General features: G+C 42.9%; 2 protein-coding genes across 6 annotated transcripts in view; one reads left to right on the top strand and one right to left on the bottom strand.

Moving 5' to 3' along the window:
* Nucleotides 1-11,366, top strand: part of ACOX2 (acyl-CoA oxidase 2) — a 32,598-nt gene extending 21,232 nt beyond the window's left edge. For all 4 annotated transcript variants that reach the window (XM_005295947.5, XM_065552895.1, XM_065552894.1 and 1 more), the window contains 4 exons: nt 168-273; nt 4,033-4,250; nt 8,081-8,213; nt 10,387-11,366. In XM_005295947.5, coding sequence (XP_005296004.2) covers nt 168-273; nt 4,033-4,250; nt 8,081-8,213; nt 10,387-10,449 — 520 coding nt within the window. In that variant the 3' untranslated portion in view covers nt 10,450-11,366. The remainder of the gene's footprint in view (nt 1-167; nt 274-4,032; nt 4,251-8,080; nt 8,214-10,386) is intronic.
* Nucleotides 11,367-12,691: 1,325 nt separating this feature from the next.
* Nucleotides 12,692-21,424, bottom strand: part of KCTD6 (potassium channel tetramerization domain containing 6) — a 22,533-nt gene continuing 13,800 nt past the window's right edge. For both annotated transcript variants that reach the window (XM_065552915.1, XM_065552914.1), the window contains exons 2-3: nt 15,258-15,365; nt 12,692-14,081 (exon numbers count right to left, since the gene is read on the bottom strand). In XM_065552915.1, the coding sequence (XP_065408987.1) occupies nt 13,395-14,081; nt 15,258-15,284 (714 nt within the window). In that variant the 5' untranslated portion in view covers nt 15,285-15,365 and the 3' untranslated portion in view covers nt 12,692-13,394. The remainder of the gene's footprint in view (nt 14,082-15,257; nt 15,366-21,424) is intronic.

Raw genomic sequence — 21,424 nt, 5'->3', positions numbered from 1 at the left:
GATGGCTTCAGTTTCCATGGCCAAAGCTCTTTGCCTTCAGGGTACCTGAAATGAAATTCATTTAAAATACTCACTTCCGACATGTCTTTTTGACATGGTGGGTACATAGAGTGGTGAATAGAGAGTGTGTTTATAGACACGTACAATAGAAATAATTTTCTTCCCAGACTCCTCGGAAATGCCGCAACCAAACTACAGGCTTTGGTTCAGTCAGGAGCCGAGCAGCACGAGGCATGGAACCAGTGCACAGTACAGCTTGTACAGGCTGCGAAGGTCAGTACAAATCAGTATTCATTAGCCCTACTGGGTATGGCTGACCGACAACAGGAACCCATGGTCAGCTTAAACAGATTTAGTAACATTCCCAGTTATTTACTGTTCGTATGACAGAAGCACCTATTCTGTTCCATACAGCTTATGCCTAGAGCTCCCAGCTGAGATCAGAGCCCCATTGTGCCAGGCACAAAACAGAGTGAGACACTTCCTGTCCCAAAGAGGTTACAGTCAAGAAAACAAGAGGCAGGAGGGGAAACAGAATCCATAGAGAGGTGAAGTGACTCACCCATGGTCACACATCAGCCAGTAGCGAAGGAACTTGCTCCCAGTTCCGTTCTCTCTGCACTGAAACGCACTATCACAAATCACCATTTAACTCAATTGCCATTGAAAATGTTCATTCATTTCCTTTTAAATTCAGTGCTAGAATCAGAAAAAGTTGTAGGTTCATTGGGTGAAATTTACCCCAACGGAAGTTTATTGAAGTCTCTTAGAGTAACACCCAGGGCGAATTAGGCCTATTATTTCCTTTTTAGCTTTAAAGCGTATTTCTACTACCAAAAAACAGGAACAGTGATACGTCTGATACTGTAATTTCCACCTTAAAAGAAGGAAATGGAATAAATAAGATCAATTTAGCGAGACCCGAAAATGACAGTATAGCCTGATGAAACTGATGTGGGAATTAAGGCAGGCAAAATATACATTCCTCAAACTGAAATTTGCCAAGACAGAGTTAACACCCTCTATGCTTCAGCTCTTTAGTGGAGCACACCAGGGGAACCATTAGAGAAACCTCATTCAAGGGGGAAATGAAAACACTTGGAATTTCATTACAGCTCTAGTAAGCAACAGATAAAAATAAGTTATCTGCAAAGTTTCAAACTTTGCTGCAACCATGTTAAAAATAAAGTTATCCTCTTGTTCCCTTTTTATCTAAAGGAGAATGTTTTTGAAAATAAAGATCTATAGCTCATTTGTTTTACTAAAATTAAAAAGTTTAAAATCTAATTTCTTCTGAAATGTGTACTTCTATCTCAGCTTCAGCGTGAGACTGTCCAAATTAAACTGGAGGAAGTATAGCTCCCTCACCGGGGTTGTGTATAAAGGAAACCAACCACTCAACTGCAGCAGAATTGCTTAGATGTCCCTTAAACAGGAAACTGCACCCAGTGTGCTTAATCCAGCAGCCAAAGTTCACAACAGTGCAAGTGCTTCCCATCAGGAAAATAGGGCCCAGTGCCTTTGAAAACATGAGAGAGGTTATTCCTCTCCTACTAATCGCACTTTCAAAAGAAACCGTGCGCTATGATCTTCCAGGTCAACGTAATCTTTCAAAAGCAGAAGTAACTAAATCCACTTTGAGCAATATTGGCTCTCTCTAATGGCATTACAGTCCAGCCAGCTGCCCAGCGTATGTGTTTTCACCCTTTCTGGTAGATGGAAGAGCTGCAGGCAGCCTCAGTGGAGCAGGGTATTCAGCATGGATACGTAAAAAAAAGTGCCGCATTTATTAGGGATGGTTGAAAAATTGGAATTCTTTTCTGTGAAACAGTTTGAATGGAACAAAGTTTTTTTAGTTAGAAGTTTTCCAAAAAATTGTCCAATGAATCAGTCTGATACATTTCAAATGGACAGAAATTTAAATAAAAGCTTCCATTTTGGAGCCTGTCCTCTCCTCTCCTGACCCCCAGAGAAAGGGATCAGGGACAATAAACAAAACATTTCCATTCAGCCTTCTCTGTGCACAAATCTGGATTGCAGGCTTGATCCTGCACTCATTCAGTGACTGAACCCCCCATCCCCCATTGACTTCCATGGTCCATGAGCTTGGCGGCAGGCGGGGCTGGGAGAAATGGCCCATGCATCATAAATAAGGGCCAGGAATCCCTACCAACTGTGGAATGGAAGTTCAGTCAGCAGAGAGAGAGACAGACAGAATTTGACCAGGATTTGTAAATAAACAAAACACTGATTAAAGAACGAGGAGTACTTGTGGCACCTTAGAGACTAACAAGTTTATTTGAGCATAAGCTTTTGTGGGCTAAACCCCACTTCATGAGATGCATGCAGTGGAAAATACAGTAGGCAGATATATAGACACAGAGAACTTGAAACATATATATCTTCATGTTCTTTTTCATGTTCTGTGTCTATATATCTGCCTACTGTATTTTCCATTGTATGTGTGCATACGATGAAGTGGGTTTTAGCCCATGAAAGCTTATGCCCAAATACATTTGTTAGTCTCTAAAGTGCCACAAGTACTCCTGTTCTTTTTGCTGATACAGACTAACACGGCTACCGCTCTGAAAACACTGATTGTATCAGGTGTTTATCAAAGGAAAACCCAATACTGAGTAAAGAGAATGGCAGAGCAGGAGTGACAATGAAGTGAAGCTCGAGTTCCCCAGGTCCCTGCGAGTGACCCAACCCAGGGATGGAATTAGAACCCAAAGCATGGTCATTTGTTACTTTTCCCACCACACTTCCTGCTTCACTGAAGACAGCCCTGAACACCCATCATTCTGTGACATCTTTAGCACACTAGAAAATACCAAGAGGATTTCAGAGGGAGAAAGATATTATTTGTATTATTTCTGGGCAGAATTCACCCTCTCCACTACTCCCATGTAGACTGCTCAGGTGAATCATTATGCACAGAAGTCTAATATTAACTCAGTTTGCATATTTCACGTTGGAGTTCAGCTGTACAGCTAATTATGCTCGTTAGCAGGGATCATGTCTTTTGCTTTAGGTCAGCAGCCCAAAGGATTTCCATCAATTATCTAAAACAACAAAAGCATTGTAAGCTCCTTGGGGCAGGGACGCCTTTTGTTCTGTTTGTACAGCACCGAGCACGGCAGGGTCCTGGCCCAGGACTAGGGCTCCTAGGCACTGTAGTAATAGGAATAATCAATAATAATTCATTGGAAAGATGCACATTCATTTGTCGTTCCCTGACGAAAGACTGAAGTCTCCTTAGCTCTGAGGTCCTGGGAAGGTTGAGTGCTGCATGCTGCTCCAGTGTGACATCTGCAGTTGAATGGATTTGTTTTCCCCTCTCAGTCCACACATAATCAAACAGCCTTGCTGAGGTTCAGTGCAATGGGTTTCAGTGTGTTTCTGCCATTCAGATTGCCTGGAATGCTCACTGACAATATTTTGAATAAGAGTAAGCCAAGTCTGGAAGCACTTTTCTAAGCTTTATCACAGTGGTTCTCAAACGGTGGGCTGTGACCCTGTTTTAATGGGGTCGCCAAGGCTGGTGTTAGACTTGCTGGGGCCAAAGCCCGAGCCCCATCACCCAGGGCCTGGGCCAAAGCCGAAGCCCAAAGGCATTAGCTCTGGGCAGCGGGGCTCAGGTTACGGGCCCCCCGCCGGCGGCTGAAACTTTTGGGCTTCGGCTTTGCCCCCCACCCCCGCCCAGGACAGTGAGGCTCAGGCTTCGGTCCCCGCTCCTGGGGTCACGTAGTAATTTTCATTGACAGAGGGGGGGTCGCAGTGCAATGAAGTTTGAGAACCCTGCTTATCAGTATCACAGTGGTGATTATTACTGTCCCCCCTTCTCTTCCATACTGTAGAAGTCAAACATGAATGTGAACGGCCTAACCAGAATAAAAACTGGCAGAAAATGGCCCGTGAAAATGGAAGGTTTGATACCCTTTGCTGGAATGTTTAGGTCACTCAGCATAGCCCTTGTCACTGGAGACATTTATGAGGATGCATTCATAGTTGAATTTAACTCTTTTCTAGGCTCACTGCCACTACATCGTTGTGAAAAACTTCATAGACACAGTGGAGAAACTTAGAAATGAGGCTGAAATCCAGAAGATTGTGAAACATCTTTGTGACCTTTTTGCATTACATGGTATCTTCTCAAACACGGGAGATTTCCTGCATGCTGGGTACATATCTGGGGACCAAATGGACATGGTGACTGCATCCTACTTGGATCTACTCGCTGTCATTCGGTGAGCTACGATAGCATAAGAAAGTTATACAACTTTCCCCCCACGCCCCACAAGAGGAGGGAAAATGATGTTAAATAATTGTTAAGGATAGTTAAGTGTGTCACCATCACCAAGCCTGATGGGGTGTCAGGTTTACATTTGTACACAAAGCCTATGTGCAAGTTTTATTTTCACAGTTAAACAGATTTAAACCCTTAGAGGTCTGGAAAAAAACAAAACGTCTCAGGATTTCATAAATTGCCTGCTTTTAAATATCTTCGTTTTTAATCATTAAAATGTCACTACCAATGAAAGGTAATGTCTCAGGTACTTTACAGTCAGCAGTTCAGTTTAAAAAGAGTTGCATGCACATAAGACTTTTCTCACACACACAACAGTCAACTAATTCTTCCTTAGCTTGAGATATTTCTCTGCAGTGATTGGATTGCAAACAATGTGGCGTTGGGCTACTGCACGAGAAGCACAAAATAAAACAAAAATTAAACCGACTACATGTGACAGTGCAAAACGTAATTCATTGCCTTAATGGTGAAAAGTTAGATTTTAGAAATGGTTGTAATTGTAATAATCTAAGAGGTTATTAGCAACACAAGCAAGAAATTTTTAAGTACAATTTTACACTGACTATGGCTTTAAATTATTATACTATTTAGAGAAAAACCATCTATTTCAACTAGAAAGTTAAATAGCAACCATGCAGAGTGTCTCGTAGCTTTTAAACATCCAGTAGTACATGCTAACCTTATAAATAAAATAACCCTTGACCCATTGAATACTTTCTGCCATTTTACAAGATTTCTTAGTTTGTTTCAAAGTCATGTTTAGTTATAATCAGAAAAGATTAAAAGCTTTTCAGCCATGACTTTTAAACAAAAACAAAATGAACCACAGAGTCATTTCTCAGATAGTACAGTAAATTAATCCCTTACAATGTTTAAAAAGCTGTTTTCACATAGGATTTACTTTTTATAATAGAGCACTGCAATTTAGATATTCAATTTCATTGGGACTTTAGACTAAGTTGTTGACCAAGTGAGTTAATTGGGATTTTGCACACAATAGTAAGAATACACCCTACACAGTGGACTAGAAAATAGCAATTGAGGCAGCCCACATTTTTACTAGAATTTCTCAACCAGGATTCAAAAGGTAGCAAACCTAAACAGAACTTTCAAAAGACCTTAGCCCACGGAACTCATAGTCAAACATCCTGCTGAGGTCAAGAATTTAACAGGACTCAAGAAAGGAGTGCCCATTTCTATGGGATAATGAAAACATGCATGGAGTCAATATTTAGGATTAAAATGAGAACAACCAAGAGTTTGAAAGGGATACAAACATTCCAGCTTCGGGACATGAGACCATCTCATTGACAGGGGCTCGGAAGAAACTTCCCATATGAGCAGGTTGTGACGGGTTTCCCTCAGGGTGCCACTTGGAACTGGGGTACCACTGAGCCAGCCTGACCCACCAGACAGGGCTCCCTGTAACTGGACTGCTGTGACAAGCTGCAGACCTGCTCCCGGTCTCCCTCTTTCACCAGCATACATACAGGTAGGGACACATCCAGCTGTTGTAACATGCAAACAGGCTTTCTGACTAGCCCCTGCATGGGAAGGCTTCAGCTAAGGAACTGCCCAGATACTCAAGTGCACACACCCCTCTGGAGCGCAAACCCAAAATACACCGTCCTGTGCTGTACAGAGAACTGTACAGCGTAAGCTCATGAAATTCACTCCCTCCCTCGAGGTGGAGAGAGATATGCAACAGCTTTTTGCCCCCTATTTATGAATTCCACACATTTGCCCCCTATTTATGAATTTGGGTTAAGACAAAACAAAACAAGTTTATTAGCTACAAAAGGTAGATTTTTAAGTGATTGTAAAAAATAGCAAACAGATCAAAGTAGATTAACTAGCAAATGAAACAAACATGCAAGCTAAGGTTAATGTAATAACCAGTTTCTTTAGAACTAGCAAATTCTCACCCTAAATGTTGTTTTGGCAGATTGCAGAGATTCTTGAAGGTCAGCTGCTCTTGCTTGCAGCTTAAAACTCCAGGTATTTCTTTCAAAGGCCACACACCTTCTAGCCTGGGTTCAGTCCTTTCTTCCCCAGTTCAGTCTTAGGTGTTTATAGCAGTCATCTTGGGTGGGGAGACAGTGAAGAATGAATCACGTTGAGGTCACTCTCCTGCCTTAAATAGGTTTTGCATATAGCAAAACTTAGTTTCCAAACTTAGTTCCCATGCCAGTCAGTGAAAAAACACTGGTATTCCAAGATGGATTCCAGTACCGGGTGACTTGATCACATGATCCTGCAGCCATAACTCAAAGGCTGGTTGTAACATCCTCAGGAAGACTTCCCAGGAAGGTGGGAGATTAGCATCTTCTAAAACCTATTGTTCTTCCTAATGGCCCTTTCCAGCCAGCAATCTAGACTGATTGCATTCTGTCTAGTGCGCGTTCCCCAGGTGTACACACATTTGTAATAGCTGCACAGACAATATTCCTAACTACAGATACAGAAAGGATACATGCATACAAATAGGATAATCATATTCAGTAAATCATAACCTTTCCAATGATATCTCACATGACCCATCTTGCATAAAATACATCTTAGTTATGTCATAATCACTTCATAATATCTCTATGAAAAATATGGGGATGTAGTGTCACAGGTTATTTCAGAACTACCTCTTACAGCATTTCATGCAGCTGGTACTGGCAATTGTCAGAGACCAAGATTCAGCAAAGTATTTAAACACCTCATCACTGGTGACTACTTAGGTGCTTAAAGTCAAGTATTTGCTTAAATTCTTTTCTGAATCGGGGCCAGAGATAGGATACTGGACTAGATGAGCCATTAGCCTGTAATTAATTACATTTATCTCAATATACTGCAAGCTCTGCTGTCCTGAGGAAGCCCTAAAACGTGTAGATTTATGAACATTTTGAAACCAACGTGGTATCTGACCCATTGCTTAGTTCTTTGTTTATATGATGACATTATCCATCGCTTGTTGAGATCCTGGCTTTTTAAGGAGCTTTTCTAACAAGTATATATAATTTGGAGGCATATTATTGTAATTCCACTTTAATTTCCTCCATTTATTTTTCAAAGGCACTAAAACCAGAACTTCATCATTTTTGTGAGGGAAATAAACAGTGTCATTTATTTAGTTATTTAAAAAGATAAATCCTCTATCAAACTTTATTTTTTTCTAATTAGTAATGCTGTTTAAAAGCTTTCTACGATTAAATCTCTTAGATAACGATTTTACCAGTGGCAGTAGCATCAAGCGGTGACTTTCTAATACAATGATTAAGATTTGCATTTCATTCAAATGACAAGTGTCACTGCTTTTGATTGTGGGATAGCAGGATGTGACTGCCATGTGAAATACCATCTAGAAGTGAAAAGCTACCCCTGTGCTGAGGGCCAGCACAAGCCTAGAAACCACTTAAGCCCATCAGCCCATCTTAAAACACAAGCTGCAGGGCCTGCTGATTAAGTGCATCACATAAGATTCAATCCTGAGTCAGGGACCAATCCACAGAGGTGCCAAGCACCTTCGACTGCCATTGACCCCAACGGGAGAAGAGAAGGGTCGGCACATTGGGCAATCTGCCTCTCACAAAGTAAGATATATTGGCCAATAATCTCTCTTAAAAACCAGGAACATTAGTTCCTAAATCACCAGGTTTCTTCACACGACAGTAAATACCCAACGGCAAATATGAAATTATGTTTTCCCCCATTCGGCCCCAGCAAAGTGGTAAGGATTTCATTAACCCTGCAGTGAGTGCGGTCCATTTGCTTCTCTAGGAACGATGCAGTGCCACTAGTGGATGCTTTCGACTTCACCGATGAAAGTTTAAATTCTGCGCTTGGCAGTTACGACGGACACGTCTACCAACGGCTTTATGAGTGGGCTCAAAAGTCACCAACCAACCAACAGGTAAGAACAGTGGGCTACTGCCACGGAGCGTGGGGGAGTCAGGGCCCTGCACCCCCACTTCCTGCGATTCACCGAGTCTCTCAGCCAGCCAGTAACACAGAAGGTTTATTAGACAACAGGAACACAGTCCCAAGCAGGGCTTGTAGGTACAACCAGGACCCCTCGGCCAGGTTCCTTGGGGAGGCAAGGAGCTTAGATCCCAGATTTGGGGTTCCCTGTGTCTTCCTTGCCAGCCCAAAACTTTAAGAAACCCCTCCAGCCAACTCCCTCCCCTCCCCCCAGCTCCTCCTCTCGCCTTTATCCAGTTCCCCAGGCAAAGGTGTCACCTGGCCCCACCCCTCTCCTAGCTCAGGTTACAGGCTCAGGTATCGTCCCTCAAATAAAGTCATCCCCTGCTCTCCCATCCCCCATGCAGACAGTCCCAGTAAAACTAGACGACATTCCCAGGTCAATCCGCCCCACTCCCAACTGCGTCACAGCTACAAACTACCGGCACCTACACGTTAGCCTAGGCACACATTATTTTGACATATAACATTCAAGGCTGAAGAATGGAAAACAGCCGGGAGAAAGCAAGTGGACTGACAGGTTGGAATTTTGAGGCCAGAAGGTAAAAATCATGTGTTCCTTGGAATGGAGTATTGAATTGTGCCAATTACATGCATGGCTCAGAATCTGAGAGTTTAATGACTGAGGCCCTGCTCGAACAAACAACTCCATTTGGATGGATCTCGACTGACATCAGTGGGGCACTGCACAGCCACACGTCCGTCCATAGAGAGCTGCTCGAACAGGACATCAGAACCATGTCTGCCCTTGTTCCATGCGCAGAACAACCAGTAAGAAGCATGGTTTGGTGCGGTAATCGGAACCTTAGAAGTTTAGACCTGTTTGTTCAGTGAATTCAATGTTCGCAGAAGGCACTGGCCTCACACTGCTGGAGCCTGAGATCCAGTTTAACCACATAACAGGTACAGCACAGTAGCACCACTGCATGCTTCTCCATACTACTGTGCCAGTCTGCCACTGCCCTTTTCTGAAGAGAATGCCCTGTAAGTGGGGAGAGGGTTTGCTCAGGCCCTTTCATTCCTTGGCCGGTTCAGCAGAGGCCTACTAGTACCATTTAAAATGGGGTCTTGTCATGAGCCCGGCTGCAACAAGACCACCCTGAAACCCATCAGATTGTCTTTCAGTCATTAGTGACCAGGACCGGATCTGAACAGACAATCTAGAGGTCCGGGGCTCTATCACCTATTACAGTAGCCAGAGCTGTCCAGCCCTCTGTCTGGAACATTTATTTATAGCTCTGAACTACCACCATGAAAAGGCAAACGACATGCACAAACCCTATATATGTACAATTTAACACCATGGAAAGATAGGATAGTTACATACTCTGCATTAACAGGCTGCATATTGAGAGGTACTTTTATCGCTACTTCTCAATAAGTACACCTCTACCCCGATATAACGCTGTCCTCGGAAGCCAAAAAAATCTTACCGCGTTATAGGTGAAACGGCATTATATCGAACTTGCTTTGATCCACTGCACGGCGCAGCCCTGCCCCCCCCGCCCCCGGAGCTCTGCTTTACTGCATTATATCTGAATTTGTGTTATATCGGGTCACGTTATATCGAGGTAGAGGTGTATGTTTTTCTTATAGTATGCTTAAGCAGTAGGGGGTATAAGTTTTAAACAAGGTAACCTCCCCCTTCCCCATCTCACACATCGTATTCTCAGCACACTGCCTTCATTTCTAACATCACATTAAAGGTGAATTAACATCACTATTCACACGACATTGCGTTTTCTTGCTTAATTTAAAAACACAGCTCACCTACTTAAACAAGATTTTACCTTAGTACTTCTCCCAGCAAATCAAGCACCACTAGCAAATTTTACGAACGAATGCACAATTTGAAGTTTGCCTTTAGTGAATATTCAAGTTAAAAATGTGCTTTCCGAAATTAAATGCTTTGCATCCTCATTTGGATGATCAGCGCTGCATATTAGCCATGTAGGGGAATCCCAGGTACCGGGTTGGGGGGCATTACACACTACGGTAGCATATTTTTAAAAAATTACACTTCAAAGATCATTCTGAGTTATTTAGAAATCGTTGTTCCTCCTTAGTCACTGCTGATACCTTCCTATATTCTCCCTCTTCCACAGGTGAGCCAGGCCTATGCAAGGTACCTGAAACCACTTTTTCAGAGTGCTCTGTCAAAACTATAAAGATCAACGGCTGCTTGGGACACAGACAACATCTTCTTTGGTTCCATGTATGGTGCACTAGCTAGCACACTGCCAGCGTTTTATAAATAATCAAAGAGTAACACAGAACAGTTGACTGTAATGTCTGCAAACATCAACTGAAATTCTTAGTAATTTACATTTAAGAATGGAAGGAAGCCAAACAATTTTCAGCTACATCCATGGTTATGCCGAGTTTCATTAGGAACTTAATTTTTTTTTTTAAAATATGTTCACAGTAGCTGCAGAAGCTGCCGTATTTAGCAGTCCGATTCTCAATATTTTATTACATTCAGATTAAAAATAATTACTTTCTTTCTGCCTGGGACATACGTTTGTTGAGCCCATAAAATGCCTTGCACAGAATCAAGGAACTTAAGTTAACAAAAGTAATGTAAAAAGTCACAGCCAGAGGTTCTAAATTAAGGTATATTGGCCAATAATCTCTCTCAAAAACCAGGAACATTAGTTCCTAAATCACCAGGTTTCTTCACACGACAGTAAATACCCAACTGCAAATATGAAATTATGTTTTCCCCCATTCGGCCCCAGCAAAGTGGTAAGGATTTCATTAACCCTGCAGTGAGTGCTTAGATTAAAAGCTCTGTTAAAATGTAAACTCTTTGGGACAGGGGACAGAATTCCTTCTTGTATCTTGTTGAGCAGTGAGCACTATCTGCACTTATATAACCAGTCAAAACTCACACAGTATGTGCCAGCTTCCACTTGTGAAAATGATCTATGATGATGAAAGCTGCCGATACCCTTTCTGTAAACTTCAGCCTCCAATAGGGGTGTGTGATTTAGGGTTTGCTTATTAAATGGGTCAGTGGTGCTCAAGTAAAAAGGACAGATGTCTTCTATTCGGTGATTAAACCAAGTATTACATTGCAAATAAATGAAGAAAATGTTGCGAGTATTTATTTTAGGATTTTCTTGTACCGTTGCAAACAAACTGTTTTACAGGGGTCTCGCTTGGCAAGGAACAGAAGCAGCTTGCTGGAGCTTCCTGAGTGAACTAATAGCAGGGTTTTCCTATTTGAATAAAATAAAAATCACTTAATGCTCACAAACAAAACCAAAAAACCCATCCCCTTAGCACCAATAAAAAGGGAGGTGAAGATATGACCAAAGAAAAACATGGCGCTGAGAAAGGTCTTCATGGTCAAAGAATTGTGAATGAGCCAACCTGAATAACCCTAACCCACTGCCAATTCCTTGAACTCTAAGGGTATATTTACATTGCAATAAAACACCTGTGACTGCCCCATGTCAGCTGACCTGGGTTTGTGGGAGCATAGTAGACGTTCTGGCTCAGCCTGGGTTCCTGGACTCCCTCCCTTTGCAGAGTCCCAGAGCCCAAGCATGGACATCTACACTGCAATTTTGTAGCCCCACGGCCCGAGCTCTGTGAGTCAGCTGACATGGACCAGCCGTGGGTATTTTATTGCAGTGTAGACATACCCTAAGCCCAACCAAAAAGCTGCTGAAGTGGTAGCCCAGGCTCTCTCTGACCACACCCGGGATGCTGGGGTCCATACTGGCCAGATCAGTTAGACCAGGTGAATAGGACGTTTGTATACCTAGAGATGATTGTGATTTATTTAAGGGAGACAGAAACATTACAACCTAGAAAGAGGAGTAAGCAGAATTGCACTGGCCTAGTCACTCAAAGCAGATATCAAGTTTATTTATTTCAGTGTCTTCTAACTTTGATTCCTGTTTGTTAGCATCTTTTATGAATAATTCTACAGAATGCATAAAAGAGGCAGGAGAAGCGTCTAGGGAATTGGCAGATAAGAATGTGGAGCCAGAGTCCCATTGACTTCAACAAAAGCAGCCCTGCGCAGGGTGATGAGAGCTCTGAGACATGCTGGCAGTTGATTTGATGAATATGAAACCGGATAATGTTTCCCACCAGGTTATCGTTATTCAGACTCTAGATGTACCCTGGATTAGCATCTTTTAACTGGCATTAGTCCTTTCCAACTTCCCATTTGTCAAAATATATAACTTCCCCTCTGAATTTTCAATATGGAAATTATCCCTATGGAAATATGAGGCTACAAAGCCCATTAAGTTGAATGTTAAGAGTGAGTTAATATTCTTATGCACCAGAATAGGGAAAGTAGGAGCTTGGCCAGTTTCACTTTCTTGTACTGATATACCTTACTCCCCCCTTGTTCCTAGAATAAATTAGTAGGAGAAGACAAAAAATACAAGATTTATTTCCATATTTGACATTTTATTAGCTTCTTGCTGGCAGGCATTACACTTGGGAATAATATTTCACCAGGCATTAAAAATATGAATTCTACCACAGGGATATTTTGCATTCGGAATCCAGTATAAATATTTCTAATCACATTTTCATGGCTACAGATAATATTTGGTTGCTTGATTTATATGCATAGAAAAACAGTTGTAATAACTGTAAAAAGCCGTACTTAACAAGTACTTTAAAAGGGTAGGATTTGTTTTCCTAAAATATTACAATACTGTTTATTGATTTAGAAACTAGGTTAGTTTACATGATGCTAGCACTTCCCCCATCTGCATCTTAAATCCTGTTTGTTCTTTACTCCCAGTGTTTTAGCATTAAATGGATTAGAGACCATTTAAATAGGTGAATTTAGCACTTTAGGTCAAAAGAGCTGACATCAAACTTCCTACCATACTGATTTTTAAGACTCCCTCTTTAAAAAAGTGTCTTAACAGTGTGAACAAGCACATGCATATCTTTTTCTGGACAAGACAAAAAAACAGATCTGCTAGAGCATGTAACTTCTCCAGTCCTTAATGGTTATCAATAAATAATCTCATAAAAAAAGCCCATGCTGTTGCTTTAGTCAAAACCAGATTCTCTCAGGTATGCTGTTCCAGGAAGTTGCATGTAACCACTGAAATGGCATCTGTGGAGTCATACATCAGTCATCCGTTTTCCGTGCCAGTCTACAGAAAGTCCAGTTGTGCTCCACTGTATTTTCATTGGCCCGCTCGCTCATATGGTGAACTCTTGTGTTTCTGATAGTGAAACCTTGTTTTGTAATGTACTCCATCAGATGGACTCTGAGGGAAACTTCCTGGTGGTAATCACATGGCCCAAAAGTAAAGGAAACTTGGCAGTCTCTTGTGTCCATCATGTGCTTATTCCACTTGGTAAAATGGTTTGAAATGCCTTCCAGTAATGAATGGACCTTAGTTGTGATGGTTAACTGCGTTATGATTACTGCCACTGGATTGGAATATTTGGAAAGTTTCCGTGTGCTGGACAACTCCACTACTTCCTCAAAGGTATCCACAGGATACAAAGGCTTGGGGTCATTAAGACATTGGATTAGGGGTTCAATTTGATAAAAATCTGCTTCTTTTCGAAGCAAGTCAAATTCCTTGAAGTCCAGTGGCAAAGTCAACTCTGAAGTCCTTAAAAAGTTAAGAACATACCGGAAAAGTGGTCCATCTCGGTCAATGAAGTAATTGCCCTGAGAGTCCCTGGCAGTGGGGAAGTCTCCCCCGAACATGGCCCCAAGCATTGAATCGGGATATCTTGTTAGAGTGGTGAGGGATGTTGTATACAAGTGTCCACCCACATTTATTGTGACTGGATCAGTCATCTAGAAAGAAAGAAATTCCAGAGGTTTATCAAACTACCATGAAAGATTTCTTATTGCCAACATGTGGCAGTTGCTGTCAGAAAGCTGCCAGCCCTAGAAAGAATTGCAACTGTTCAGTTTGAAACCTACCAATGGGGTTATACAGGAATAAATTCAAGAAACCAAGCCAAAATCCACACCTGGCAACTTAGAAAGCATATCTTCAAAGTGCTCTACAGGTATTAACTAAAGCCCAGAGCTCAATGTCAAATAACTATTTCATCCTCTGCAAAGTAAATATTTTCTCCATTGTACAGATGAAGAGACTGATGCACAGCGTAAGTGATTTCCCCAAGGTACGAATCAGAATTTCACCTCTGGCTCCTTGCTTTCACAACACCCCTCTTACTCGAGAAGGAGCTAACTGAGTAGGTACAAAACCTCTTCCCAGAAAAAATGAAAGGACATAATGTAATTTTAGATCTAGGACCAAGAGCTTCCATCCAAAAGTGCAGCTAGGGGACAGCATAAAGAAAACTATCAGGCAAACAATATGCGGCGTAGAGGAGGGTCCAGAGTAGTAGAGCTAGCCTGCAGCTACAGCATCCAGATCACACCTAAAAGGGCAGGGGAGAAAGAGGATAGGGCACCATCCTGGGCACTGATTCTGACAATCAGGGCAGAGGACCAGCCGGATAGGCAGACAGACAAAAGGGAACAGGAGGTTTAGAGAAAGAGGTGAGAAGGAAAAATAAGAGGTGTATGTCTAGTTTTGTTATGAAAGATGAAGTTGAAGAGGCAAGAATATTTTTTCAAATAAAATGACAGCAGAGTAATTAAAGGAACAGGAAGGGAGAACATATTTTTTTCAACTCTGTATACCAGAAAGGTGGCTTTCTAGACCATCATCAAATTGTATCTTTTTAGGAGAAATGTAACCCTTTTCTTTCTGTTGTGTTAAATAATTACTACTATTTAGCTGAAGATTAAGAACATGAACTGTCCCAACACACAATATGAAATGAAATACTTATTAAAAACAAACCTATTTGCTTATATTATTTTTACTAAGTTCAATTGTCTTCACTCAACATTAAACCCTGGGTATATACACAAGGCCAAGAGATTCGACATAAAAATCTGGAAAGCCCAATTCTATTTTTCAGCATGCATTCACCTTAATATTGGATCACTTACCATATATCCCCAGTCTCCATTATCCATCTGTTCTGTTGTTTGATCTATGGCAGTCTGAGTTTAATTGAAGGCTGCTAGGAGGACACACAATTCACCTCCTATTCCCCCCTGCAGGTTGGGAAAAAAAAAATGTGGCAGACTGTAAATACTTACAAGAACAAGAACAGAGCAGAATATTTCTAATCAAAGACAGACTTGTGCCATAAACCGGTCTCTTGCATTCAACTACAAAGCCACTACAGTACAGGCATCTAACAAAGGAGGACTTCCCTGTATGATCTTCCAGCATATCCTTCACTGTTACTCAGACTGCTGTCTCTAGAAGCAACTGGTAATCACTTTGTAGGCTGTCCTAAGCATTCCAGTTTTGTTAAACAATGAGTCTGTCTTTGAAGATGATTTATACTCAGAAGACAACCACATATTTCACTTGGGAAAAGGAGATATGGTTTAATAAGTAGTCCCAGTTACATAAATCAGAAACTTTATTTACCCACCTATTGAGATGGACTTTCAGCCATAAGAGATAGATTAGAGGGGCTGTGTGTGTGTGTATAGATACGTGTGTATAGATACACACACACACACGTATAATAATTTCAATGGTATTAATCAGTAATTCTGCATAAAATTGTACTGAAACCCACGAGTCACTGTGTTTAAAAAAAAAAAAAAGTGAGATTCTCACTGGAGTTAACGCTTCATTAGAGGGGACTGCAACTTGGCTGCAAGAGTGTGAACCACAAAGTGTGAAACCAGAGCCCAAGCTGATTTCACAGCTGCCATAGAAACTTGCAAAGCAGTTTACTTTTCAATGCATTTTTATAAAGAAATCAGAATACATTTTCAACAATATTCCAACAAGAATGGTTTGGAAAAAAAAGTTGTGCCCATAACTTTCTAAGAGAGATCCTCAAGAACGTTCACTCACACGGCCAGGGAAGTGACTCCCTCCACTCCAGGAATGATGGGTTAAAGCCTACGGCCTGGGTTATGTAGGAGATCCCTTCTGGCCTTAAAAATCTATAATCTATAAGCAGATTGGTACAAAAATAATCCTAGGAGAGCTTTTTAAAAACAAATACATACAGACATGTTTTACAAGCCCTGTTGTTGACAAATAAGATCGGCTGCAGTATTCAGTCTCCTTACAGCACTCCAATCCATGATCACCCAGCAAATGAAATCACAAAGCTTTGGCTGAGACAAAGCCCTACATTCCTCTGTACCTCTTCAAACTCAGACCCAAAAAGAATCTGCTCTTTTTTTTAGTCCCTAGCAGAGAGGGGGTCCATATCACCCACTTCAGAAGAATGTGGACTAGTTCAATGCCTTCTGCTCCAAATAGGCCCAGTAGCAGAGCACAATGGCTCTCTCAAAAGGTCAGCCAGGCACTTGGAGAACTGTGATATAGCCACAGCACGCACTGCATCTCAGAATGAAAGAACTTCAGTGTCCAATCCGGCACTATGACGGGGCGGATTGGCCCCGCACTGGTTCAGCGGGGGTTAATCCTTCCCTCCTAGCAGAGGAAGCCACACCCGGGCATGCTCCAGTCAGGTATAAAAGCTTGCAGAGCTGCTCAGTCAGGGTGGACCACTGGAGGGGAAGGAGGCTCGTTGCTCTCTCCAGCAGAAGAGAGGCTCGCACCATGAGACGCAGAGGCCAGACACGTCCAGCCACACTGCAGAGGGGAAGTTGAGGATGCCACGGACCTGGCTGAATCTGAGAATATGGTAGGAAATGACCCAGGGAGTTCTTAAAGGGAAATGGTGCTGAAACCGTTCAGGCCAGTGTGTTTTGGGAAGATTCCCGCCGGACCACTGGTGAAGAGAACTCGCCACTAGCAGGGCCCTGGGTCAGGACCCAGTGGAGTGGGTGGGCCCGGGTCCCCCTACCTGGGCCACCCTCCTTTGAGAGGAGCTGGCCCCACACAGTGAGTTATATGAACTCTGGCCACTAGGCCGCACTAGGGGAGAAGAATTAGGTGGACTCTGGCCATTGGGCTGCACTGCCCTAGGGGCACATTGTATGGACCCCAGCCGCTAGGCTGCACTACCCCAATCGGCAAGGGGAAGTAGATGGACTCAGGCCATTGGGCCACCCTGTGCAAACTACAGAAGGGTTTAGAACATGGACTTGGGCGTAGAGAGTCTGTGCTACCTCCCACCCCCCTGACCTAAGGGGCCGATGAGGTACTAGCTCCGCCACAGGCACTTTTTGCAAATTATGAAAAGCAACCCAGTCAAATACGACTAATCACACTGGAGTCCCATGAGGTGGAGAGCACCTCAGAGCAGTGTAGTAGCAAATGAATGCTGACCTAAAAGGTGGGAACAACCTTAGAACACCAGCTCGACTGCCATATACTAGAATTCATTTAATCAACAGTAAAGGAATTAGTGGTCAAGAAAACAAGACTTCGCAGCTTGTATTTGCTTTTAAGAATCTTCAACCTGAGCACAAAGTGCAACACACAGCTGCATTACACCAGGGAGAAAGAGCGGGGAGGGTTTCTGATAAATTCCCCATAACAACACTGGAGCCTCACTCAGACTTGTGTTAACAAGCAGCAGGCTGGCTAACCTAGTGAGGAGGGCTTTAAACTAAGTTCACCGGGGGAAGGAGACCAAAGCCCTGAGGTAAGTGGGGAAGTGGGATACCAGGAGAAGAGGACTCCTGCCTCATACTGAGAAAGCAGGACGAGTTATCTTAAGTGCCTAGATACAAGTGCAGAAGCCTGGGAAACAAGCAGGGAGAACTGGAAGCCCTGGCACAGTCAAAGAATGATGATGTGATTGGAATAACAGAGACTTGGTGGGATAACTCACATGACTGGAGCACTGTTATGGATGGATATAAACTGTTCAGGAAGGACAGGCAGGGCAGAAAAGGTGGGGGAGTTGCATTGTATATAAGAGAACAGCATGACTGCTTAGAGCTCCAGTATGAAACTGCAGACTCTTAAACCTGAGAGTCTCTGGATTAAGTTGAGAAGTGTGAGCAACAAGGGTGATGTCGTGGTGGGAGTCTGCTATAGACCACCAGACCAGGGGGATGAGGTGGACGAGGCTTTCTTCCGGCAACTAACAGAAGTTACTAGATCACAGGCCCTGGTTCTCATGGGGGAATTCAATCACCCTGATATCTGCTGGGAGAGCAGTACACAGACAATCCAGGAAGTTTTTGGAAAGTGTAGGGAACAATTTCCTGGTGCAAGAGCTGGAGGAACCAACTAGGGGCAGAGTTCTTCTTGACCTGCTGCTCACAAACAGGGAAGTATTAGTAGGGGAAGTAAAAGTGGATGGGAACCTGGGAGGCAGTCACCATGAGATGGTCGAGTTCAGGATCCTGACACAAGGAAGAAAGGAGAGCAGCAGAATACAGACCCTGGACTTCAGAAAAGCAGACTGACTCCGTCAGGGAACTGGTGGGCAGGATCCCGTGGGAGAATAACATGAGGGGCAAAGGAGTCCAGGAGAGCTGGCTGTATTTTAAAGAATCCTTATTGAGGTTGCAGGAACAAACCATCCCAACGTGTAGAAAGAATAGTAAATATGGCAGGCGACCAGCTTGGCTTAAGAGTGACATCCTTGCTGATCTTAAACACAAAAAAGAAACTTACAAGAAGTGGAAGATTGGACAAATGACCAGGGAGGAGTATTAAAATATTGTTCAGGCATGCAGGAGGGAAATCAGGAAGGCCAAATCACACTTGGAATTGCAGTTAGCAAGAGATGTTAAGAGTAACAAGAAGGGTTTCTTCAGGTATTTTAGCAACAAGAAGAAAGTCTAGAAAAGTGTGAACCCTTACTGACTGAGGGAGGCAACCTAGTGACAGAGGATGTGGAAAAAGCTAATGTACTCAATGGGGTTTTTACCTTTGTCTTCACAAACAAGGTCAGCTCCCAGACCTGCACTGGGCAGCACAGCATGGGGAGGAGGTGACGAGCCCTCTGTGGAGAAAGAAGTGGTTCAGGACTATTTAGAAAAGCTGGACGAGCACAAGTCCATGGGGCCGGAGGCGCTGCATCCGAGGGTGCTAAAGGAGTTAGCGGATGTGATTGCAGAGCCATTGGCCATTATCTTTGAAAACTCATGGCGATCGGGAGAGGTCCCGGATGACTGGAAAAAGGCTAATGTAATGCCCATCTTTAAAAAAGGGAAGGAGGAGGATCCGGGGAACTACAGGGTAGTCAGCCTCACCTCAGTCCCCGGAAAAATCATGGAGCAGGTCCTCAAGGAATCAATTCTGAAGCACTTAGAAGAGAGGAAAGTGATCAGGAACCGTCAGCATGGATTCACCAAGGGCAAGTCATGCCTGACTAACCTAATTGCCTTCTATGATGAGATAACTGGCTCTGTGGATGAGGGGAAAGCAGTGGACGTGTTATTCCTTGACTTTAGCAAAGCTTTTGATACAGTCTCCCACGGTATTCTTGCCGGCAAGTTAAAGAAGTATGGGCTGGATGAATGGACTGTAAGCTGGATAGAAAGCTGGCTAGATTGTCGGGCTTAACGGGTAGTGATCAATGGCTCCATGTCTAGTTGCCAGCCGGTTTCAAGCGGAGTGCCCCAAGGGTCGGTCCTGGGGACGGTTTTGTTCAATATCTTCATTGATGATCTGGAGGATGGCGTGGACTGCACCCTCAGCAAGTTTTCAGATGACACTAAACTGGGAGGAGTGGTAGATACGCTGGAGGGTAGGGATAGGATAGGGACCTAGACAAATTAGAGGATTGGGCCAAAAGAAATCTGATGAGGTTCAAGAATGGGGAGGGATAGCTCAGTAGTTTGAGCATTGGCCTGCTAAACCCAAGGTTGTGAGTTCAATCCTTGAGGGGGCCTGTCATAACTATAAAGGGAAGGGTAATAGCTGTCCTGTGTACAGTACTATAAATCCCTCCTGGCCAGAGACTCCAAAATCCTTTTCCCTGTAAAGGGTTAAGAAGCTCAGGTAACCTGGCTGGCATCTGACCTAAAGGACCAATAAGGGGACAAGATACTTTCAAATCTTGGGGGGGGGGAAGGTTTTTGTTTGTGTTCTTTGTTTGGGAGAGTGTTCGTTCTCGGGGACTGAGAGGGACCAGACATCAATCCAGGTTCTCCACATCTTTCTAAGCAAGTCTCTCCTATTTCAAACTTGTAAGTAAATAGCCAGGCAAGGCGTGTTAGTTTTCCTTTGTTTTCTCAACTTGTAAATGTACCTTTTACTAGAGTGTTTCTCTTTGTTTGCTGTACTTTGAACCTGAGACTAGAGGGGAGTCCTCTGAGCTCTTTAAGTTTGATTACCCTGTAAGGTTGATTTCCATACTGATTTTACAGAGATGATTTTTACCTTTTTCTTTAATTAAAAACCTTCTTTTTAAGAACCTGATTGATTTTTTCCTTGTTTTAGATCCAAAGGGGTTTTGGATCTTGATTCACCAGGAGTTGGTGGGAGGAAGGAGGGGAATGGTTAATTTCCCCTTGTTTTAAATCCAAGGGGTTGGATTTGTTTTCACCAGGGATTTGGTGAAGGTTTTTCAAGGTTTCCCAGGGAGGGAATCCATTGAAAATGGTGGCAGCCGAACCAGAGCTAAGCTGGTAATTAAGCTTAGAAGTTTTTATGCAGGCCCCTACATTTGTACCCTAAAGTTCAAAGTGGGGATCTCAGTCCTGACATGGTGGCAGTGGTGGGATCATTTTAAACCCAAAAGCCAGTGAGATTTTTTTTTCCTTCTAGCTGCTTGGAAAACCGAGCTGGAAGTAGATAGATGCATATCTTATCTCTCCTTGCCTGAAGGCAGAGGTGTTAAGTTTTTTTTTTTACAGGTCCTTTGTTAAGAGAAGGGTTCAATTAGCAAATGACTGGTAAAAGGTATTTACAAGCTGAATTGTTTTTTTTTTTTCTTTTTACATCCTCGGGAGTAGCTAGTTAGAAAGTTACTGTTAACTCTGCAGCAGCCAGAGCTGAGAGCTTCCCAGTTTCAGCCCACTGCAGAGGGGGTTACCCAGCACAAGAAAACAGGAAAATGACTACCAAAGAAGTAGCTAACAAAATAGAACTGGCCAAACTAGAAGCAGAAGAAAATGAAAGAAAACATCAGAGACTGCTTCAATTAGCAAAACTCGAGACAGAGCAGAGAGAAAGAGAAGAAAAAGCCAAAAAGGAGGCCCATAAAAGA

The sequence above is a fragment of the Chrysemys picta genome, chromosome 7 (genome assembly GCF_011386835.1).
Source record: "Chrysemys picta bellii isolate R12L10 chromosome 7, ASM1138683v2, whole genome shotgun sequence".
Lineage (NCBI taxonomy): Eukaryota > Metazoa > Chordata > Testudines > Emydidae > Chrysemys > Chrysemys picta.
Note: the sequence above shows the minus strand (reverse complement) of the source record. Positions and strands in the feature narration are given on the sequence as shown.